The sequence below is a fragment of the Pseudophryne corroboree genome, chromosome 2 (genome assembly GCF_028390025.1).
Source record: "Pseudophryne corroboree isolate aPseCor3 chromosome 2, aPseCor3.hap2, whole genome shotgun sequence".
Lineage (NCBI taxonomy): Eukaryota > Metazoa > Chordata > Amphibia > Anura > Myobatrachidae > Pseudophryne > Pseudophryne corroboree.
Genome location: NC_086445.1, coordinates 623175211 through 623200690, shown reverse-complemented (window position 1 = coordinate 623200690; position 25480 = coordinate 623175211). Strand labels below are relative to the sequence as shown.

Below are 25480 nucleotides of genomic sequence, written 5' to 3'. Positions count from 1 at the left end.
CATTATCCAGCTCTTACTAAAAGCCCAAACTCTAATCAAGTCCGTTTAGCAAAACAGACATTTCCTGGTGGTTTAAAATACAAAGGCCAGAAAACTGGAACAAACATAACCCCATGTATCACTTTACCAGTGCTGCTACCACTATATATATATATATATATATATATATGTGTATATATATATATATATATATATATATATATATATACACACACACACACAGTCAGGTCCATAAATATTGGGACATCGACACAATTCCATATTTTGAGCTACTCCAGACCTTTTACCTGCTTAATTGATGATGAAATAATGAGGGAATAGCCCACTCCTGTCCATGAAATAGCTTTTGAGTCGATTGTCCCATTACTTTTGGTCCCTTAAAAAGTGGGAGGCACATAGAGAAACCGTTGTAATTCCTACACCGTTCACCGGATTTGGATGTAAATACCCTCAAATTAAAGCGTAAAGTCTGCAGTTAAAGCACATCTTGTCTGTTTAATTTCAAATCCATTGTGGTGGTGTATAGAGCCCAAAATATGAGAATTATGTTGATGTCCCAATATTTATGGACCTGACTGTGTATATATATATATATATATATATATATATATATATAATGTCCCAAAGGCGTCGCTCCAAATAAAGAAGACAACGGAGACAAGAAGTCCCTGTTATCTTCTTTATTTGGAGTGTTGCCTTTGGGACATCATGCTAAGGCTGCTTGCAGCTTATTTGGATGGCACCGCACAGTACCTTATTAGGAACCACTAAGTTCATATTTCAGTAAATACCAGAATAGACAATATAGAGCGTACACACTTTGTAACCTTCGGAACGATGCCACAATATATTATGTTAGATGATTGTATACAATTAATTGTTACTCCTGTACAGTATGTGCGGCTGTGTGTACGCACATCATTCTTTCCATTGTTTCATCTGCTGTGCAGTACATTGGATAGGAAGATGCGATGACCAACTGTTGAAAACAACAGATTTGGTGTGCTCACTATAAGATGGTCCTTCCAATCCAACTTGGGTTGATATATCCTAAAATGTGTACCCAGCTAAGGGTATGTAATATTTCCATGAAAAACTATAAAACCCAGATCTACGTCAATAAAAAAATGTTTCTTGCTCATGGATTTATTATATTTTTGCTTTACTTGGTTAAAACTTAAGTCAGTGAATCCTGAACCTTTACAGCCACCAAACTAAGACCATTCAAACATATTACAGTTACCCAAATTCAGGAGTATAGCAGCAAATTTATCTAGCAGTAGAAAATGATGCAAGCAGAAGGTATCCCTATCACTTGGTCTAAGCAATGATTAGTATACTCGTTTGGGATGCGGTCAATTTACCTACAATCAAAATCCTGACGGCCAAAATACCGACAGCCATTGACCGACTGTCAAAATCCTGACAAGGATAAAATCCAACATTTAAAAAACTGACAAGTACAAAATACCGGATATAAAAAATGTGATACTGCGCTCTCTAAATGGCAGTGGGTATCCCTGAAGGGATGTGCTGCTGGGTATCCTGACGAAGCCTGCATAAGGTGAAATGCGTTGATTACCGAACGCTTTGATCCCCCAGCAGCGACGCGAGGCGCACAAAGCGCGCTGCAAGGGAGTCTGCCGGCAGACACTATTTCCAGCCTCAGTGAAGGACATCATCTTTTACGGACTTTGGAGCCCTGTGAGTGCACCCCGGAGGAGGTAAGGAACGCATCCCATCTCACTCTAAAAAAAAAAAGCCGTGGGAGCAGCAACAGACGGGCTACATACCCGTACTATTAACAGAGTGCCTCACGGGACTTTTAGCATTGAATAGGACTCTGCATCAGCACAGTATACATCTGTTCTTTTGGATAGTCAAGTTTCACTGGAACTCATACCCCAGTTATAGTTACTAACCGTTAACTACCCGACAGCAGATGAAAGTAAGACGCAGAAGCGCCTTTCACTGTTACAGTTTTTGTGATTGTCTAATCTCTGTGTGTTTTATGTTTTTTGTTTTATGTCTCATGTATACCAGAATTAGGAGTTTTTAATCACCACATTTACCTTCCCGGTTTGAGAAGGATTCTTTTACCATGAACTATAATTAACTTGAACTTATTATTTATACATACACTGTGACCCAGTAAACAAATTATATTTATTATTACTTATCATTATTGCATTATTTCCTAGAGGGTAGTGCGCAGGGAGCAACCTTCCCCTTTTTCAAGTTCAAAATAGCGGCATTTAAATTGTCAACAGGTCAAAAAGTCGACATGAGTTTTTCATGATTTTTTCATTGAAACCACTTGTTCATACTTTGCTATCCCAGTAAAACTGGAGGGGGAATATAATAGTGTGCCGAGCACAGCAAGCCATGCGAGGGGACGCGGTACACTTATACAGTGTCCATGTTGGCCTATGTCGACATACACACCAAAAAAATATATGAAAAACTGGTGTCGACTTTTGGACCTGTTGCCATTTTAAATGTCTGTATTTTGACCTTGTCTTGTATTTTAAATGTCAGCATTTTGATGGTTGGTCAATTGTTGTCGGTATTTTGACCGTCTTAATTTTTATTGTAGGTATTTCATACTAAACCCTAGTCGTTCATATAGGATAGGATTCCAGGTGGCATGCCGTTCTGAGTTTCACAATTAAAATGTCGACACTAAAACAGGTCAAAGACATAATGGCAGCCCTAGATTTTATTGGACAGATTTTACTGGACAATTGTCACCAAGCTGCAGAAAGAACACTAAAACAAATGTTCTTATTGCCAGTTGGTTACTGCAGGGGATATTAAGCTCCTCCAGAAAGTTTAATACCCATTTATCACCAGGACTCCAGTTTCAGCTAAACCGGACTGGTGGTTCGATTTAATTTTGACAGTCTCTGTTCTGGTATTATTTTTCCATAATTGACACTGGAATGTATCTAGTAATATTAATGGTTAATTATTGTATGAGCCATTGGCACTGGGTTCTCGGTATCTGAAGCAAAAGACATATGCATATTAATGGTAGACTAAGACATTATGTCTCATTATTTCAACCAGTGGTAACATCTATACTGCAAATGGCATGGGAGACTGGGTAGAACCCTGGGTTACCGCATCATTGATAATGATTAATAAACTCTTGTGACCATGAATGCACACCCAAATTGACTGCCTCGCCTGCATTTGTCATCCTTAAATGTAAATTGCCTCAAGTCCCATTGGAGAAAAGCTGCAGTTTTAGTTTTTGGAATGGTTAGACATTAACTTGTTGGTATGTTCAGCAACTACACTGCTCAAAAAAATAAAGGGAGCACTTAAACAACACATCCTAGATTTGAATGAATGAAATATTCTTATTAAATACTTTATTATTTACATAGTTGAATATGCTGACAACAAAATCACACAAAAATTATCAATGGAAATCAAATGTATTAACCCATGGAGGTCTGAATTTGGAGTCACACTCAAAATTAAAGTGGAAAAACACACTACAGGCTGATCCAACTTTGATGTAATGTCCTTAAAACAAGTCAAAATGAGTCTCAGTAGTGTGTGTGGCCTCCACATGTCTGTATGACCTCCCTACAACGCCTGGGCATGCTCCTGATGAGGGGGCGGATGGTCTCCTGAAGGATCTCCTCCCATACCTGGACTAAATCATCCGCCAACTCCTGGACAGTCTGGTGCAACGTGGCATTGATGGATGGAGTGAGACATGATGTCCCAGATGTGCTCAATTGGATTCAGGTCTGGGGAACGGGCGGGCCAGTCCATAGCATCAATGCCTTCGTCTTGCAGGAACTGCTGACACACACCAGCCACATGAGGTCTAGCTTTGTCTTGCATTAGGAGGAACCCAGGGCCAACCGAACCAGCATATGGTCTCACAAGGGGTCTGAGGATCTCATCTCGGTACCTAATAGCAGTCAGGCTACCTCTGGCGAGCACATGGAGGGCTGTGTGGCCCCCCAAAGAAATACCACCCCACACAATTACTGACCCACTGCTAAACCGGTCATGCTGGAGGATGTTGCAGGCAGCAGAACGTTCTCCTTGGCGTCTCCAGACTCTGTCACGTCTGTCACATGTGCTCAGTGAGAACCTGCTTTCATCTGTGAAGAGCACAGGGCGCCAGTGGCGAATTTGCCAATCTTGGTGTTCTCTGGCAAATGCCAAACGACCTGCACGGTGTTGGGCTGTAAGCACAACCCCCACCTGTGGACATCGGGCCCTCATACCACCCTCATGGAGTCTGTTTCTGATCGTTTGAGTAGACACATGCACATTTGTGGCTTGCTGGAGGTCATTTTGCAGGGCTCTGGCAGTGCTCCTCCTGTTCCTCCTTGCACAAAGGCGGAGGTAGCGGTCCTGCTGCTGGGTTGTTGCCTTCCTACGGCCTCCTCCACATCTCCTGATGTACTGGCCTGTCTCCTGGTAGCGCCTCCATGGTCTGGACACTACGCTGACAGACACAGCAAACCTTCTTGCCACACTACCTGAGCCACTTGTGTGGGTTGTAGACTCCATCTCATGATACCACTAGAGTGAAAGCACCGCCAGCTTTTAAAAGTGACCAAAACATCAGCCAGAAAGCATAGGTGCTGAGAAGTGGTCTGTGGTCACCACCTGCAGAACAACTCCTTTATTGGGGGTGTCTTGCTAATTGCCTATAATTTCCACCTGTTGTCTATTCCATTTGCACAACAGCATTTGAAATTGATTGTCAATCAGTGTTGCTTCCTAAGTGGACAGTTTGATTTCACAGAAGTGTGATTGACTTGGAGTTACATTGTGTTGTTTAAGTGTTCCCTTTATTTTTTTGAGCAGTGTATTTATGCCTTGAGGTACCAAAAATACATGTTAGTTAAACTTATATCACATAAAGTTAAAAATCATTGATTTTGCCTTTATCTCTAGTTCAAAACACTCTGGAAAATTAAAAGGATATTTGATTAAGTACCCTTAAACTATTTTTCATATACTTCAATACCTCAATCATACTTATCTGCAGCTCCTTAACTCTTTAAATAATCCAGATATAATGAAGGATGTTACATATTGCAAATTTGAAAAAATTCAGTTTAACATCTACTTAAGAAGTGTAGGACACAATGTGCTATTTCATATTTAAAAAAGTAAAATAAAAACCCACTGAGAATATGAATGTATTATCTTAGGAGTGCTTAATATCATTATGCACATAACATTATACAGTTCCAATGGAATATTCCAAGACACTGTATCTATAACTGGCTGTGCACGGCCTATTATTCCAATCTGATTAATCAAATTGGTCATGACCTGGAACAGTGGTCTAAACATTTCATATTGTAGATTGGTAGAATAAAAAAAAAAAACTAGCGTCTTTCAAAGACTCATGTACTGTACCTCTTGCAGACTTCACATGTGGAGATTCTGAGTTAGGTCCTTCTTAAACTTTCAGCTAGCAATAATAAGTTCATATGTAATGGAAAAAAATACAAATATACAGATAAGGCAAGCTCTTCTGGCCATGGTTTCTACCATCACTTTTTTGTACCATATGACCCTAGCCCTTAAGTCTTCTGTGCTGGATACCTTGAAGTCTACAGAAAATCTGATGTTGACTCTCACCCTTGGGTGAGGATGCATGGGAAGCTATTCACAACAGAATAACAAAGTGATCCATTAGTGTTGTGGTCAGGAATATAATTATGTTATACTTGGTGTTACGGAAGTAGGTACTGGAGCAAGTGCATAGCATTTATGTATAGCATCATGGTGCAATGTGATTACACTGATCACCATTGTTACAAGGCTAACCCTCAACCTCTCCCTTCCCAGTTTTCTTGAGCTCCAACTCCTCACATTGATAAACATACTGACAAACTAAATATCAGATTCCACACAACTGGAAGAAAAGTATACAGTCCAGTGTGCCAGAATACATTGTATAGTTCATATTGCGTATGGAATGTATCACCAGCATACAGAACAACGCAATAAATAAGTTCCACAAAATCTGGGTTTCTTGTGAAACTGTCCACCACACCCAATTCTGGACTCCACAAGATGGAGACAAGGTCCCCTCTCCTAAGCAGTCAACAACCCCTGGAACACTTCTCCCCCTCCGCACGCGCCACACACACACATTCCTATCTTCTCTTTCCTAGCGCTTCTTCTGCACTATTCCTTACTTTTGCCGTCCACTCATCCTATAATTTATGATTATCTTCATTCAGTTTACTACCAGGGGAAGTTATCTCATTTTAAATGAAGGGGACGGATATAATGAAGTCTGAGTTGACCGGAGGTGCGGATTGCCGGCCGAACTTGGAGTTGTTTTTTTTTAAGCGGCAATTATTTAGAAGGTAATTTGAAGTAGAGTCACTATAGTGTAGTATAATATGAACAGGGTACACTGTATGTCATAATCTGAATTTGGGGCACTGTGTTGTATAATATGTACTGTCAGTCCTACAGTGTGACATAAAATAAACTAGGGCACTACTATGGGGCATAAAATAAACTAGGGCACTATTATGGGGCATAAAAAAATCTAGGGCACTACTATGGGGCATTAAATAAACTAGGGCAATACCATGGGGCATAACATTAACTAGGGCACTACTATGGGGCATAAAAGTAACAACTGCTGGAGACAGTGGTCTCTCTAGTAACATTGGGACAGGGTCTTCTTCAAAATGTTGCTATGAGGCCCACACACTTCTAGCTATGCCCCTGATTATACAGTACATATAATCAATGCTGCTCGACTTCAAATAGACAAATTCTGGAAGAGTATGCCTTGTGCACGTTAATGTAATTGATTAACCATATACAATACATAACACCATGTTAGATCAGTAACCACATCTTAGAAACCCATCACTCTAATATTTTTCAGTCTTGGTATCTACATCAGGGAATCTCTGATTGGGTTTTAGATTATGGCTATCCTACCACCCTTTCCTCTTATACTACAATTTTTCCCATATTTACCAAAATGACATGATTCCTTTACTATAATGATATTGCTTTAAATACTTTTTTATGTTAGATCTTGATCTTCATGTTTATTACAACAGTATAATTGTAACTGACTTGTTAATTTGTTAATGACATTGTTTGCATCATTACAATCTTAATCAAACTTCAACTTATCTACTTTTTCATGCAAAATAAAAAGAATTACCAAAAGAAAAAATAAACCCTTGAAGAACTTCTTTTGGATATTGTCAAATGCGGGCAACTCAAATAGTTGGATGATATTCAAAGACGATAGTTGAACAATAACCTGTATAATCCTTTGTAAATATTGTCCATATACTCTGTTCTGTGGTGTTCAATAAAGTATTGCTGACGTTTACAAATACTTTCTCTGGGTGGCTATTATGTTGCAGGAAACAATTTCACATATTGATTTCTTTTGGCTTCTTTGTTGAGCAATATTTTTACTCTGTGATCTTTGAAGGATACTACCACAAACCTATTTTGAACAGAAGTACAGGAGCTAAAACCTAATTTGAACTGCTTTTTAACCCAACAATCTTTTTCTGGTTTTATATTTCTTATTTTGTTATTTATTATTACGTTTTTGAAGCTCCCCGAAGAGGCTATGCTTGCATAATAAAATATCATTAATTTAGTGGCTTTTAAGGTAAACCATTGCTTGTTTTAATGATACAGTCTGTAAAAATGTATGATAAATTCAGTACCATACTTTAAGTGTTTGATTGTGTGTACTCGTGTTGCTTCAATATCTGAGTACTGAATCTATTATGTTATTCGGTTATTTTTGTATGGCCACTTCTACCAGATGTTTGTATAGCCAGCATGCAGACGCTAGAAAATAGGACCACTAGGTCTTATTGGGGCTGTTGCTTGAGCATTTCTAGAACTGTTTCTTTCAAATGTAAAATGCCCACTAGTTGCCCAAAAATGAGCTTCTTATACATTAGGGTGGATTAGCTCTATGCTTGCCAAATGTAGCATTCCAACATTGTACTTTCCAATGGAGAGACCATTAAGAGCTCAACAGACATAGTGGCTGACATTTGAAAACTATTTCTAAGTAAGAATTGCTTCTTGGTAAGTGCATCAGTGTATATTATACACAGCAAACACAGGTCTCCCAGCATAGGGCCATTTCACCAAGGGCATTTCAAAACAAATCAATTTCCTGGCTTTTGTAGTGACACACTGAAGTGAATTGGAAATGCACTTTTTGCATTGCATGCTGTTAAAACTTAAAGCACCTATTGTGTGACAAGGGAAACTGTAATTCCAATGCACAGCTTTTTAGAAGACCCGTATGACACCAGCCTTACCTGCACATCATTTCTGATTAAACTAAATGCTGATAAATGTATCTCCCATACATAAGAAGGGGAATGGCTCAGTGCAGTTAGGCACCAGCATAAGTGTTATTAGGGACACTGGTCCTGTCAATTTTGGACATTTAGCAACTAGGAGCTGTGAAAAAGCCTTTCCCGCCTGTCCTTTCCTATACGCATGCTGAGTACCTTTCTGTCTAGTATGCTGAATTGCGGCAGTCAAATGCTGTATTTTATTTTAACAATTTCATTTTGTCCTAACAGTCTATTTAGCCATATGGGTAAAACAACAGTATTATGACTTATTAATCTGACTTTTTGTTTTTTGAAGTTGCTGCTGAACCTTTCTAAATCTTCAAGGCTATTTTCATCTTTTATGAACAATATTTAAAAAAAGTAATTCCCATCTTAGGACCATTTACTAAAGGGAAGAATATGAGCTCCTTGGAAAGGGTAAAGGGTGATGGGATTATGTTTGAAAATGTTTATATAGAAATAAAATTGGTCTTTAATTCATTCCCAAAATTAGACTAGGTGATTAAGGCCTTGAGTAATTCCTTATAATCGTATCAGACTTTCATTTTTATTTTTTATTCTTTAAACTAGAGAAACAAATAAGAAGAAATATGTTAATGTTTCTTATGTTTGGAATTCAGTTGTCCAAGTTAATTTGTTGCACATTAATTTTTCGCACATATTGCACATAAATGCAGTTTTTTTAACAATATGCATGCCCCTGTTTATTGTGCAATTCATGTAGATATTTGTGTAAACTGCATTCATGAGATTAATAGTACTGTCCCTACTGGTGATAAGTGTAGGTTAAAGTAGAGAAATACCTTGTCCCCTAATTTCCTGCATTTTTTCACCCCAGAAATGATGTCATTATTGGCCCAATTAAGCTAATTAAAAACTTCTAAATTTCTTTTTAGTCATTAAGGGGGTGACCCAGAGGTTCTGAACCAAGTCTCGATATTTTTACCTTAAAACAGGTATTTTTGCAAACTTTTCACCTGCTTAGGAGATGGTGAAAAGAAATTTGCGCTAATTATTATCGCAGGTCATTTTTGCAGTTAATTTGATAGGTCAGTTTCCACAAATTGCTATAAAAGCTAGTTTTTCATGCAAAAACATGTTTTCGCATACAACTGAATTCCCCTTTAGTGTGCCAAAATCACATATTATGTCAGATTGTTTAAGGATACCTCCTTAACCATTGGTGGACAGAAAAGCTGTGCCATCATTGTGTTATTTATTTGCATATTTATTATCCCTGAACAATCCTTAGTTTAAGGCCTTTTTGTGCAGTAGTGCTTCTCGTGTAGCCTTCCAGTGTTTTCTTTCTTTCTTTCTTTCTTTCTTTCTTTCTTTCTTTCTTTCTTTCTTTCTTTCTTTCTTTCTTTCTTTCTTTCTTTCTTTCTTTCTTTCTTTCATCTGTGTACTTGAAAAGTTACGTTTTATTATAGATCCATATGTCTGCATTAATGATGCATGTTTTAACCTAAAACCTGCTGGTTATAAGGGAGGGTATGGACTGTTAATCAGTGACGTGTGGTGAGGTCAATGGCTGGAGAGGCACTGGCTAGTATCAGAGCTAGGTTTGTATGATTTGGTGGTGAGTTTTGACTATAAAAGTGCTTGCAATCACAGATGATATGAATAATACAAATATGATATTTATGAGTTCTAAATATCTTCTTTGTTTTATTGTGATCATGTTTAAACTCTGGAGTGTACTGGAGTAGGACAGGTGACCACCAGTGCCGGATTAAGCCATGGGGATGCCCGGAGCACTTAAAACAAGGGGGCCCCGGGGAATGGGGGTAGTGTATAGTAGATTATGCATTCCTCCCAACATGACCCATTCCAGGAGGGACAAAATGCTCTGCTCCAAGAAAGGTATTTCAGTACAGAAGAGGAGGAGATGCTGGGATCCCTGGGTCACTTACATCACTCTCTCCCCTCCTATCTCTACTTTGGTCAGGAAGCTCCATCGGTAGGTCATGAAACCTGTTACGCCTGTAACTCTGCCTGCGTTGCATACTGTCCTTCTCGCATTCTGGCTGCTTGGTTCTGCTGCTGCACTTGAGGGAGAGCTACTGATGCGGGGCCCCCTGACATGGGAGGGCCTAGGTTGCAGATCCCCCCCCCCCCCCCCCTTAATCTGGCTTTGCTGACCACAATTCAGTGCTGTTAATATGTAATCTTGTGAGGGAATTGGTATTTTACTAGTCATGTGTCAGGTCAGATGTTCAGTATATTTTGTTCTCCTTTGACTAAACTGCTGTGCTGTAGATTGCAATAAAAATCAATTTTCCCCCTACTAAAAAGCAGTGGTTTTTTTTAAAATATATTATTTTAAATAAAAATAGCTGATATTGGCCCAAATGTAATAGGCTCTGATTTGTTGGTCCCAATACAATACAGGCAAGATAGCTGCTAGATTTAAAGCTGCTATTTATTTTAAGCCAAATACAACTTTGTTTTGCCTTAAAACTAGTTGATACTTTCACTCTAGCTGCTGTCTCGCTGAAATTGCATTGGAAATTAGCAACTTGGAGCACTAAGGGTGTCTCTGAGATATTGAAGCAAGGATGGGGCTATTATAATTATTTCTTTAGTGCAGATGGGTTCATTGGTGACTACACAGGATCACTAGAACCCCTGAATTTATGGATATTAGAGCATCAAAAGTGCTTTATCTCCTCCATCCTCTCTCCCATTATTGGAAACATTTATATAGTGTAGTGCCTAGAGGGGCAGATCTTTATTATGTAATTAATAGAGATGTGTGGGTTTCGGATCTACCCCGATCTCAAAACAGCATCTTATTGGCTATCTAGCCGTCACCTGTTTTGGACAGCCAATAAGAAAAATCCAGCAGCAATTTTGCGATAAGAACCGAGTAAATCTGAACATGCACATATTTATAATTATCCCATTATGTAATCAAGCCCTGTCCCCTCCTGACTCCCAGCCAAATAAGCTATTAAGGTTGGGCTTGTACCTCCTACAACCCCCCCCCCCACACACACACACTCAAGTTAGAACTAGTGCAGTTGTGTGAAGGAGTCCTTCACTGGTCAGATTTGTTGGCTGTGGTTTAGCGTAAAACGTGCGTTAAAGACAGCTTATTAGCAAAGCTTCCCTGTGTTTAAGTTAACTTTTCTTTCCTTTCACTTTGAGCTCTATGGTACAACAAATGTATAAAAACTGGAATTGGTCTCTTTCAAAGCACTGACATTTTGACAAGAAAAGGAAGTAATAGACATAACTGTATTCTTCAGGGAATGGTTCCTGTAAGTGCCTCCAAAACTCATCTTTTTGTGTGTACTGTATATTTGTAATATATGTGTTCTAGGCTGTAAATTGTCTTTTATTATACTCTGGCTTCTAGTTCGAGGATGTGCCATAAAACAAGATGTAGCACCTCCATGTGCAGAGACTGATAAAATTTATATGAAGTATAATGGAAAGCAGAAGTTGTTTTGAGTCATTTTTCCCCATTCCATAAATAACAATAATTCTTTGATAAAGACATTTATCATTAGTTCGCCATTTCATTATTTAAGTCATAAGCTCAGTGTTTTAAGCTGTTAAATGTTTGCAACAAGCTACTAATCCGTTTATGGCTGTTTATTATTAACTAGTGCAATGTACAGTGTTTGTTACACTAGCCCTTGAAGAATTGTTAAAAAGTCTGTTTTATGTTAATTAGAGAATTGTTTAATCAGCAAAATAAACTAAGCTATAAGGACTTCTCGAACAAATTATATATACTTTCTAAGTGCTTTAAATGAGCACAATATGAGCATTTATCTATGTAACATTAAGCCAATTAAAGTAGTAACGGGGTTGGGAATACAATTAATTCCAATGCGCACAAATTGTGGGTTTTATGAATTGGCTCCTTATAAATTATTTTCATGAGCATTTTCTAGTCCATCTGGAAATGTGCATGAGGAAGTAAGAAGTAAAGTCCACCTTACTTTAGAACCACTTCATTACTTTTCATTCTTCAGTTTTACCTTAAAAATCTAGGGGCTAATTCAGTAAGGCTAGCAAACTCTGTTAATCAGCATAATTTGCTATCCTTTGGATCGCATGCTGGGGGCCGCCCATCGCTGGGCAAGGCCGGCCAGCATGCTGACCAGCGCCTTCCCCCCCTTGATGAAGCAAAAATTGCGAGCGCCTTGCAATTTCTGCTTCATCGTAAAAATTATTGATGCCTCCTGCCGGCGTAGCTTAGCTGCGGCCGCAGGAGACCTGGCTCCATCTTACCCATCGTGGAGGGTGCGTGTGATGTCACGCAACCACCGCGGTCACACCCCCGACATGCCCCCGTCCATGCTGCACTGCCCACCGTTCGCGCCGCTCCGCCCCCACAACTCCTCCCTGGAAACAGAGCATTGCCTGCACTGAAAGTGCGGGCGCATGCGCAGTACGGGCGCTGCACATGCACCCGTGGGCTGCCCGCAAACATTCTGGTTGGATCGCGATTTGCAGTCCAACCTGAATTAGCCCCATAGTTCATAGTTTTGATTTTCATTTAACTTGGATGTTTTTTTTTTTTTCTATGTTTTCATAAAATTGGTTAATGCAGGGTCATAAGCAGGGGTTGGTGGATGAGAGGTGCAGCCGCCCCTCGTGTGAGGTCTTTGGTGGCACTGTCGTTTGATCCATGGCACCTGTATTTTGTTTAAATAGTGCCTTGAACAGCACCCTGCAGACTATATAGCTTATTCCTGGTTCGGGAGGACCAGACCTCTCACTGTGACATCATGATGCTACGTGTTCAAAGTTTGTGCCAGAGAGAGGACGTGAGCCTTTTCTCTCTGGGTATCAAAGTGGCCATGAGGACTATTGCAGTATGGTTGGTTGTTAAGTTCTAAGCTTACCCCGCACTGGAGCAATGTTAAACTGCTCTGGTCTTTTAGTATCCACTGCTGGTAATTGCAGTTAGTTGGATACTAATGTAGCACTATCGAATTGAAGAAAAGGCCCCATGGCGCTTGGACACATGTCCGTGGGGTGGGGGCAGCACGGGGTGGATAATCTTCCTGCTATGGCACTAAATTAAAGTATGCCTAGAACTACACTCTCACATAGAAAGTGCACCATAAAGGTTCACAGTTAATCCCTTAAAAATAAAGACCCATTAGCGGTTTCCACATGAAGTGTAAAAACTCAGCTGAATAGGTTCCCTGAAATGTGTACTGACAGACCAATGAATCTCTCTTACATAATCACATTATGGAAAAATAAATCTAACTTTTGAGCGTGGTTGCATAATTAGTCATTCAGTGCCTATCCTACACTCTGCTAGGATAAGCCCGGGACGCTTACCTTCATGACACCACCATATTCAGATGAAAAATCCATTTACGTTGCATAGAAAAAAAAATATTCCCACGCTCTCACCCATATTGTACATGGTACCAGTTGTGTAGCAGTATTAATGTGTATGTGTATGCAAAAAAGACTTTTGCTATCGTTGCTAACAAAAATATACTGCACATTTGTGTGTATGTAGCAAGTAAAAGATGGATACACAAAGATTGGCAGTATATTATCATTAGTGTTGATAGCAATACTTTATTTTTGTATAAATTGCGCAGAAACAGGCACAGAAACGACTGATACAGAAATGGGAACAAAGTAAAAAAACAAAAAAGAATAACTTTTCACTTGGACGAACCATGTTGCAATGCAAGACATTCAATGCATTTATTTATGTTTTGCATACAGGGTAAATATTTGCTGCTTAATCTTAAGGCCAGTTGACTGCATCTTAATGTGTCCATCTAACACCTCTATGATTATCCATCTTTCCAGAAATACTTGCTTGTTTCCTTTTTCTTGGTGTACCTAACTTATTAGCATGCTGACACGCACCAAAACTGCCTATTGAGGCAGGTCACTGTGAGAGCTGTCACTCATGCTTTAGTCGCACCAATCACAAACAGATCATCTACTTCCTTAGCCTGATATGCATCATCTGGTTGCTAAGCATTGTTTGATTGATAATGATTTGGACATGTTAATCTGAAACACCCTTTGCTCCATGGTTGATGCTTATTACATGTAACTGCATCACCTTAAGCAGTGCACGGTATGTGATTTATGGCTAATGTGTTACATCTTACAGTGCATTGTGTTACATTGCTACTGTCCCTACAGTAAACAGTCAGCAGTTCTGCTTCCCAATACCATACATGACTACTGTATATTGTGTATTGGTCAGTTTTGACATTCTAGGACCTAGTAAAATATGGTAAGTTTTGTATAGTTTTCTAGATATGTTCTAGAAATCTTTTAACACTGTGAATAAGAATTCAGGAGTATGTAGGCTTTGGTTTCCTTTACTATGTAATAAAATCTTAAAAATTTCAGATTACAGGATTGATCTACAAACTGCTAATTTTCTATTTTCTGGCGATTTGCCGTGGTATGTAAATAGCAGTTTGTTTCTTGAAGCCAATACATGACGCATATTTTCTTTTTAAACACTTGCCACTTTAAATGCCGTTGCAAAACCAATGAAAATCTGAGATTTTAAAAGTCATTTAGTAAATAAACCTCTACATCATTTTCCTTTTACATTTACCCTTCCCCAATACCCTCCTAAACCTTAACCCTCCTCTCCTGCAGCATAAACTTAACCCCCCCCCCCCCCCTCGCAGCCTAACCCTAAACCTCTCAGGTGGTACCTAAACCACCCCCTTTCCCACAGCCTAAACCTAACCCTCAACCCCGCAGCCTAACCCTTACCCTCCCCAGGGGTGCCTAAACCTAACCCTCCCCTGCAGCCTATCCCAAACCCCCCCTCCCTGCAGTCTAACCTTAACCCCCCCATCCGTAGCCTAAACCCATCCCTAGATGATATCCCCCTCCCCCAACGGCAAATGCTTGGGGTCCCAGCAGACAGAGGGGCAGATGTATTAACCTGGAGAAGGCATAAGGAAGTGATAAACCAGTGATGTGTGCAAGGTGATAAAGGCACCAGCCAATCAGATCCTAACTGTTAATTTACATATTGGAGCTGATTGGCTGGACCCTAGCACTCGCCCAGCATGCTAATGGGGGCCAGCGATGCAATCGCAATTCAATTGCGATCGCATTGCTGAATAAGAGAAGCCCTCTGCCTGTGCACCACCATTTCCCCGTTGCCCTGAAAACATCCCAGACCTGCCCCTGTTCCCAACGCCATGTCCCCACAAAGCAGTGTCGCCACCCTGCGAACACCTTTGTCAGTCAGGCACACATTTGTATTGCTGAGATGTAATCACACTCTGCTGAATAATGGGAGAATGCAATTGCTGCAAAAGCAGCTGAATAAGGCCCTGGATCCCATGCAGATACATTTATGTATTTATTTTTACTTGCAGGGTAAATACTGGCTGCTTTTGCATATAGCCCACAAATGAAGGACAGCTTAATTTTTACACTGCAATTTAGATTTTAATTTGGATACACTTTTCTCAAATCTAAATCTTTACATCTGCCCCACCTACAGTGCAACTTCATTTTACCCAAGTGCAAAATTTAGGGCCCTATTTAATAAAGAGACTATTGGCATCGGCATATTTTGTTTAGTACCACAGTTATACAGATATGCTGTTGGTATTTAGCATTACTGTCCTCTGTGACGAGGGCAAGCGATGTTCCCCTCCTTGTCTGCATTCTCCACACTCTTGCTGGCAGCCTATTGCTGCCAATGACAGGCTCCTAGTGCATGAACATGCGCATGACACTTTCACCCGGCGGGTCCCCATTGCCGGTAAACTTATCACTGTTTGTTAACCTTTGGTGCATTAAGTGGGGTGTGACATACCCCAGCAAGATTTAAACCATACCTCCCAACTATCCCGATTTTCACGGGATAGTCCTTTTTTTGGGACTGACCCGCTGTCCCAACCGCGGGCCGTTGTCCTGCGGTGGTGGGGGGGCATTTGGGAGGCTCCTGTCATTCACTGCTCTGCTGTTGAGTAGCGGTGAATATGCGCACATCGTCTATTCATAGGAGACAGCTTCCAGAGCGCTGAGCATGCCCCCACAGTGACGAAAATGGGAGTCGTGACAGGCGGTCGCGTCATTCCCGCAAAGCCAAGCCCCCTTCTATAGAGACCACACCCCTTTTTTTGACAAGCTCCTCTTTGCCGTGCAGAAGAGTCCCGAATCTGAATTATTAAAAGTTTGGAGGTATGTTTGAAACTACTATATATATATAAGCACAATGAAGCGGCACTCCAGGACTTAATTCAAATAAACGGGTCCAGTCTCCCGATTTTGATGTGCAACGTTTCGGTTTTATTCACAAACCTTCGTCAGGCATATGCCACCCAGAAATTGTTGTGCATTGAATCAATTACATCAAAAATATAATATAAACACATTGTGCAGTATTATCGGCAAGATGGCAACACAATAATAAGTATAAGGAGCCTGATCATGCAGACTAAATATTATGAAAAAGCATCAACATATACATAACCTAATTATATGCCATTAAATGTCTGCCTGCAGAAAAGGCTACTGGATCATGATCCCAACCTAAAATGCAATGTGCAAAACATGACAATCCATAATGAACAAAAAAGCACACACAAATACATTGTTATATACCAAATACATAATATTAAAAATAGAAAATAATTCTATTAAAGGCAATGGACCCGGATAGAGGCATATTTTGTGCAGAACAAAATAGAAGTGTCCAATCATAGTACAGCCCTATAAAAAGCACCGAAAGTTATTACTCTCATTTAATCCCCTCGGGGACTTAGTGTCCAGCATATGAATCCAACGAGATTCAGTTTGGAGTAACTTTCTTCCTCGATCCCCGCCTCTAGGCAACTTAGGGATGTGGTCTATGATCATGCACTTTAGTGCTGCAAGTTGATGTCCATTTTGAAAAAAATGCCGAGCCACCGGTTTATCACTTTTTTGATTCAAAATTGCCTGCCGGATGGAAAGGCGGTGGTTCGCCATCCTTTCTCTAAAGGTGGTAGTGGTTTTACCCACATAATAGAGTCCACATGGACATAATAAGATGTAAATAACAAAGTCCGTTGTACATGTAACTTGATGTTTAATTGGGATTTTCTTCCCAGAGTGCGGATGAGCAAACATTTTTCCTGTTAGCATACTGTTACATGTCGTACATCCAGAACATCTGAAACAACCCGTCCTTCGAGTAGTAAGCCAAGTGTCCTTTGGCTTATTATTGAAATTCTTCATGGGTTGCATCAATAATTGTTTCAAATTTGGACCCCTTGAAAAAGATATTAATGGCTTCTTCACAACCTTTTGAAATGCTTTATCGGTTGCAATAATGGGCCAATGTTTTTTCACCGAGCTTGCAAATATGGGAGCATTGATGTCATATTGGGTGGTAACCACCATTCTATCCATCGGTTTTGGACCTTTGGGTTTTTGCCTACCCGTAAAGATAAAACGTGCCCTTTTAAGAGCCTTCTTGATCATTCCAGATCCATATCCTCTTTCCTCAAATCTGGTAGCCATCTCTACAAGCTGTGCTTCACGTAGATTTCGTATGTGACATGATTCGGGTCATCCTTACACAAAATCATTTTCAGTATGCAGATTGTTTTTATGTGCAGAATGCTGGGACCGCGATGGGTTCGAATTTAGCGCCTGTGTATGCTAATATATTTATGACTCAGTATGAAGAGATTAACATCTATCCCAACTTCGGTCCCAGCATTCTGCACTATTATAGATATATTGATGATATTTTCATCATATGGAAGGGTTCCTGTGAAAGTTTCACAGACATGGTATCTAAACTTAATGGGCTCTCTAGCCCTATTCGTTTTACATTTAATGTTCAATCTGACCAGATAGAGTTCCTTGATGTTCAGGTGTTTAGGGATGGAAATCGGTTAGGAACTACCTTATACCGTAAAAGTACGGACAGGAATACGTTTTTGTATTCCACGAGCCATCACCCTGATTCTCTCAAAAATGGTTTGCCAATTTCTCAGTTTTTACGCGTGATGCGCAACAATACACAATTAGATCTACGTGAAGCACAGCTTGTAGAGATGGCTACCAGATTTGAGGAAAGAGGATATGGATCTGGAATGATCAAGAAGGCTCTTAAAAGGGCACGTTTTATCTTTACGGGTAGGCAAAAACCCAAAGGTCCAAAACCGATGGATAGAATGGTGGTTACCACCCAATATGACATCAATGCTCCCATATTTGCAAGCTCGGTGAAAAAACATTGGCCCATTATTGCAACCGATAAAGCATTTCAAAAGGTTGTGAAGAAGCCATTAATATCTTTTTCAAGGGGTCCTAATTTGAAACAATTATTGATGCAACCCATGAAGAATTTCAATAATAAGCCAAAGGACACTTGGCTTACTACTCGAAGGACGGGTTGTTTCAGATGTTCTGGATGTACGACATGTAACAGTATGCTAACAGGAAAAATGTTTGCTCATCCGCACTCTGGGAAGAAAATCCCAATTAAACATCAAGTTACATGTACAACGGACTTTGTTATTTACATCTTATTATGTCCATGTGGACTCTATTATGTGGGTAAAACCACTACCACCTTTAGAGAAAGGATGGCGAACCACCGCCTTTCCATCCGGCAGGCAATTTTGAATCAAAAAAGTGATAAACCGGTGGCTCGGCATTTTTTTCAAAATGGACATCAACTTGCAGCACTAAAGTGCATGATCATAGACCACATCCCTAAGTTGCCTAGAGGCGGGGATCGAGGAAGAAAGTTACTCCAAACTGAATCTCGTTGGATTCATATGCTGGACACTAAGTCCCCGAGGGGATTAAATGAGAGTAATAACTTTCGGTGCTTTTTATAGGGCTGTACTATGATTGGACACTTCTATTTTGTTCTGCACAAAATATGCCTCTATCCGGGTCCATTGCCTTTAATAGAATTATTTTCTAATTTTAATATTATGTATTTGGTATATAACAATGTATTTGTGTGTGCTTTTTTGTTCATTATGGATTGTCATGTTTTGCACATTGCATTTTAGGTTGGGATCATGATCCAGTAGCCTTTTCTGCAGGCAGACATTTAATGGCATATAATTAGGTTATGTATATGTTGATGCTTTTTCATAATATTTAGTCTGCATGATCAGGCTCCTTATACTTATTATTGTGTTGCCATCTTGCCGATAATACTGCACAATGTGTTTATATTATATTTTTGATGTAATGGATTCAATGCACAACAATTTCTGGGTGGCAGTGCCTAGGTAATTCCTTGTGATGATACATGGGGACGGCAGTCTGCTGTACCTATCGCAGGGTAACCATGGCAACGACCCTATTCATGTGCTGTATCATGATTTGTTGGTTGTGTGGATTAAGCAACGGGCCATGTGACATCCTTGTGTTAGCCGGGCCGTGGAACGCAGACGCGTGCACGGCATTGGTGTGACGCGGATAGTCACGTGTTTTACCCGGAAATCCTCAGCGCCGTGGAACGCATGCACGTCCCGGCTTACATCCGCTATATAGCATTGGCTAACACATGCGCAGTGAGGTGAGACGCACGCTGTGGACAGCTGTGTTGATGAGTCTGATCAGCTGCAGTGAGTAATATGTAATTAGTGGGTTATAAAGCTGGTTGTGTCTGTTGGGTGTCTGCTTGCAGATGGCTCTGGATGGTGGAAGGTGACTGTTACTTGGTGTGCGAGTCTTGAACGGTCCACATGGGACCGAGGTCGACGGACGTACTGGTTTGATCTTTTTCACATCCTCTTTATAAGCAAAACATTTGTTTACTCTAAAGCACTTTATGATGCTGCATAAGCTGTATTTTATTCAAGAGTTTTTGCTGAGCCACCACCATCAATGTGATTCCACCTGAAATGCCCGTTGTTGGGTGAAAATAAAATTTATAAGACTTTTTTTCATATACCATGATTGATTGAGTGCCTCTTTTCCATAGTATATTTTTACTGGACCATCAAGGAACAGATTATAGGGAGCACCTGGATATATTATTTTTCAAAAGTGTGCAAATGTATATATAGCTTTTTTTATATATATATATATATTTTTTTTTTTTTAAATACTGCATGCAACTTGGCGTTTCGTGTAGCTGGAGTGGTGACTTTGGCAGTAGTGCATAGTAACGTCAGACTATTGTGGCTAGCGCTGTTTTTCCACCTGGTTAACGCAAAGCTAAATACTGAAAGGAGGACAAAACCTCTTCAGTGAATGCTAAAGTGGTTATACTGTATCTCGTTGCTACCAGGAGCTCCTTTTTGCTCTGCACCCAACTCAGAACAAGGCCCTTTATGGGTAGCACGTTTTTTTCCTACAAATGAGAGAAAAAATACCCTTTTATTATGGATTTTAGAAAGTGATGTTACTATGTAGTAAGTAAGGTGTTTGCTGGGTGTCATCAGGAATGAAACCTCTATACAAACAAGTGTGTTTTTTCTCTGTTTATTATTTTCACTCCTTAATTTCTATCTCCCATCCTCTTTGTCTGTTTAGTGAAAAGGTAGGCTCATAGACATGTGTTAGAGCTGAAATTGAAAAAGCATAGAGCTTGCACAGTCATCTTTCACACCTTTCATCTCTAGCAAATTCATTACCAACATTTAAATAGGAAAAAGTTCCAATAAAAATGTAACCAACTCTAGACGAAGAATAAATAGACTATTACTACGATAGAGTGCATGAGGGAATTATTTCACTTCGCAGCCTCTGACTCTCATGAGTCACTGGTGTTTTACATCACTATGCGAGTATCATCTTCCTGCCTAAATGTATGGTCTGTGCACAAGGAAATATAAAGGCACTTTTTATTTCTCTATCATTCCTTGTCTCGCATTCCCTTCTCAGCGGAGCAATCAAAGCAGTCTGGATGCTCCAAATATAAGAGCCGCACAGAAATAACTAAAAATGTCTTTGTAAAGTACCAAAGTGAAAAAGAATACAAATAGGGTGCCGTATATGAAGCAGCACACAGATCTACACAGCTGCCACCAGTGCTATATTCTATTTCTGAGTTTCTTTACAATGTGTGTGTGTGTGTATATGTATATATATATATATATGTGTGTGTGTGTGTGTGTGTATATGTATATATATATATATATATATATATATATATATATATATATATATGCAGTACATATATATATATATATATATAAATGTCCATGAAGTGGCCGGCACTCGGAAGGCCTCCGTTGGCTTTCTGGCTCAGGTGCCATCCTATGAGGTTTCACCTCTATTCATATCCCACAGAAAAGGCGGCACTCAGAGACTTAGTGAATAACAGAAATTCTTTAGTGAACAAACTGCATGGTTACATCATCAACGTTTCGGGGCGTGTAGCCCCTTCATCAGGATAACCCCACACTGCAAATCAACAAACATGTATAGGTGCACTCACCCCTCAAAGCTGTCCCCCACTGGCTGCCGCCGCAGATATGAAAAGACAAAACTGGAAGGTGCTCCTAGTGCAGTAATTTGAACCATTCAAGGTTTATATAAAGATAATTAATGTGCATATAAAAATTAGATAGATAGACAGATAGATAGCGTCCATAGGCAGAGTGGCACTTACAAAATTCATAGTCACTTTGCTGGAGTGCAGAAATACTCAGGCATTCCAGGAAAATCCAAAATCAGCCTATAGATCCAAACATAGAGAGTGCACTCACCAGTCTATGCATAAAAAAAAAAGTAAAAAAAAAAAAAAGTTATTTTTTTCGATTTTTGCAAATTTATTCAAAGTAAAAAAACTAAGAAATCATATATACAGTACATAAGTATTCAAAGCCTTTGCTCAATGCTTTGTTGATGCACCTTTGGCAGCAATTACAGCCTCAAGTCTTTTTGAATATGATGCCACAAGCTTGGCACACCTACTGTATCTTTGGGCAGTTTCGCTCATTCCTCTTTGCAGCACCTCTCAAGCTCCATCAGGATGGGTGGGAAGCGTCGGTGCACAGCCATTTTCAGATCTCTCCAGAGATGTTCAATTGGATTCAAGTCTGGGCTCTGGCTGGGCCACTCATGGTCATTCACAGAGTTGTCCTGAAGCCACTCCTTTGATATCTTGTCTGTGTGCTTAGGGTCATTGTCCTGCTGAAAGATGAACCGCCGCCCCAGTCTGAGGTCAAGAGTGCTCTGGAGCAGGTTTTCATCCAGGATATCTCTGTACATTGCTGCATTCATCTTCCCCTCTGTCCTGACTAGTCTCCTAGTTCCTGCCACGGAAAACATCCCCACAGCATGATGCTGCCACACCATGCTTCACTGTAAGGATGGTATTGGCCTGGTGATGAGCGGTGCCTGGTCTCCTCCAAACATGGTGCCTGGCATTCATGCCAAAGAGTTCAATCTTTGTCTCATCAAACCAGAGAATTTTGTTTCTCATGGTCTGAGAGTCCCTCAGATGCATTTTGGCAAACTCCAGGTGGGCTGCCAAGTGCTTTTTTACTAAGGAGTAGCTTCTGTCTTTCCACTCTACCTTACAGGCCTGATTGGTGGATTTCTGCAGAGATGGTTGTCCTTCTGGAAGGTTCTCCTCTTTCCACAGAGGAATGCTGTAGCTCTGACAGAGTGACCATCGGTTTCTTGGTCACTTCCCTGACTCTGATCGCTCAGTTTAGATGGCCGGCCAGCTCTAGGAAGAGTCCTGGTGGTTCCGAACTTCTTCTGTTTACGGATAATGGAGGCCACTGTGCTCATTGGGACCTTTAAAGCAGCAGATATTTTTCTGTACCCTTCCCCAGATTTGTGCCTCGAGATAATCCTGTCTCAGAGGTCTACAGGCAATTCCTTTGACTTCATGCTTTGTTTGTGCTCAAACATGTACTGTTAAGTGTGGGGCCTTAGACAGGTGTGTGCCTTTCCAACTCATGTCCAATCAACTGAATTTACCACAGGTGGACTCCAATTAAGCTGTAGGAACATCTCAAGGATGATCAGCGGAAACAGGATGCACCTGAGCTCAATTTTGAGTTTCATGGCAAAGGTTGTGAATACTTATGTACATGTGATCTCTTAGTTGTTTATTTTTAATAAATTAGCAAAATTTAGCAGAATATTGAGGGGAAAAAATGAATTTATTCCATTTTGGAATAAGGCTGTAACATAACAAAATGTGGAAAAAGTGAAGCGCTGTGAATACTTTATATATATATATATATATATATATATATATATATATATATATATATATATATATATATATATATATATATATATATATATATATATATATATATATAATATATTGAAATTAATAATATAATATATTGAAATAAATAATTCTATTTTTGAAAGCATCCATACTTTGCAGTATTTTTTCCACACCTGTCTAAAATTTTTGTACAGTGTATGTATAGTCTAGGGTGAACTGTGGGCAGGACAACGGCCAGGATGGCGCATAGAGAGGATTTTTGCTCACACCAAAGGCTAGAGCGCGTTTTCCCTCCTTTTCCTTTAATTTCCCACACACTGATGTCACCATCATCAGCAGCTAGGGTATGTCTTTCCCTCCTTTTCTTACACACTCAGTGGCGGATCTATAATGAGTGCATATCCTGCACCCATTTTTTAAATAATCAACTCTCTGGAGTTCCCCGCCGGTGCACCAACTCTCGATAAATCTCAAGTAAATGGTGAGTCGGACATTTTTCTGTAGCTTTGTGCATAAACAGTAAGGAAATCTCTGTGAAAATGGCCACCACGCCATTTCCCCGGAGATTTGTGCATGCGCAATAGAGTATTTGCCCCTCCAGTGCTCAGACTCTATTGTGCTGATGGGCACCAGCTATAGAAGAGGGGGCCCAGATGGAAGAGGATGTACACGGGGCTCCTCTTCTGTTAATATGCCCCTGTACACGCTGTTGTCACCATCAATCACCAATATCAAAGCCTCCATAGGCGAATGCCACTCTTGTGCAGCTACTGGTGGTACAGTTCAAAATAGAGAGTGGAAGTTAGACATGAAACGTGAACTAGTCACTGTACAAATCCCTATCACAGTAGGCTGCTGTCTTAACTGAACCTTCTTCAATTTTTGGTTCTGGTGAAAACTTTGCTTTTGTAATGCATGTATTCTCCACGGGTTATACAAAAGCTCACAGCAGTTTTCTTTGACATAATTATTGTTGCTCGTCAGATACAGGACACTTTCTCTCCATATTCATCAACATTATGGTGGCAGCTGCAGCCACCAAAGAGGTTGTGGAGGTCACCACAGAGGAGGAACAGAATTAGCACATAGAACACTTTAATCAGACCTTGTCTTACACAAGCCGAAGATGAGAGAACCATGTGGGGGGAAAACTCAGACTTTTCTTGGGTTAGGAATGAAAATCACTCATAGACCATTATAAATAAACCTGTAAACTGTATTATAAATAACTGAAATAACCAATATCATCTTTATTGTGTTTTGCATAAATATACAGACTTGGAGGTATACCAGTGGGAGTGGTTGCAGTAGAAACAAGGACCGTGGAGTTAAGCATACCCGCTGACCCTGCTAACCTGGACTCTGAGGCTAAGGTTGGTTGATGAGTAATATGTTTATTTTGGGAAGTATTTTATATCACACTTTTGTACAAGTGCTGTTACTTAAAATAGTTTTGAATTGTTACAATTCAATATGTTGTTTGTATTGTGTTTATAATATATCTCTAGTGTCATAATGTACATTTATGTTTGATGTCTAATATTGATCAAATTAATATTGTTAAGCAAGATTATAAACACTGCTGAAACAGCAGCAGACATAGGCTTAGACACCCGTACCAAACCTCAGTAATACAGACCCTACCTGCCACAGCAGCGATATAACCTAAGGCTGTGGTACACGCTGTGCCAACGTATACGCAGACAGAGCGTCCAATTTGATGAGCATACACTCTTACCATTTGTCCACTAGATATGTCTAGCCAGACATCCCAACTGGGCAGGTATTTGAATTTGCTTGCCCAGCTTTTACATCATTGTCAGGGTTTCCTGCGGCTGGTACATGTAAGCCGTAAACAGAGCAACATCATTTAGTCCTATCAAGTATACACACCAGCTGATGAACTACTGATATATTGTTTGTTGCTCAAACAAATGATATATCATTCAAGTGTGTGCCCCACTTAAGT

General features: G+C 40.0%; 1 protein-coding gene across 1 annotated transcript in view; it reads left to right on the top strand.

Annotated features, from left to right (window-relative positions):
- The window catches only part of ACACA (acetyl-CoA carboxylase alpha), an 848870-nt gene that overhangs the window by 633940 nt on the left and 189450 nt on the right, over positions 1-25480 (top strand). The window contains exon 44 of the mRNA XM_063951842.1: positions 24788-24884. Coding sequence (XP_063807912.1) covers positions 24788-24884 — 97 coding nt within the window. The remainder of the gene's footprint in view (positions 1-24787; positions 24885-25480) is intronic.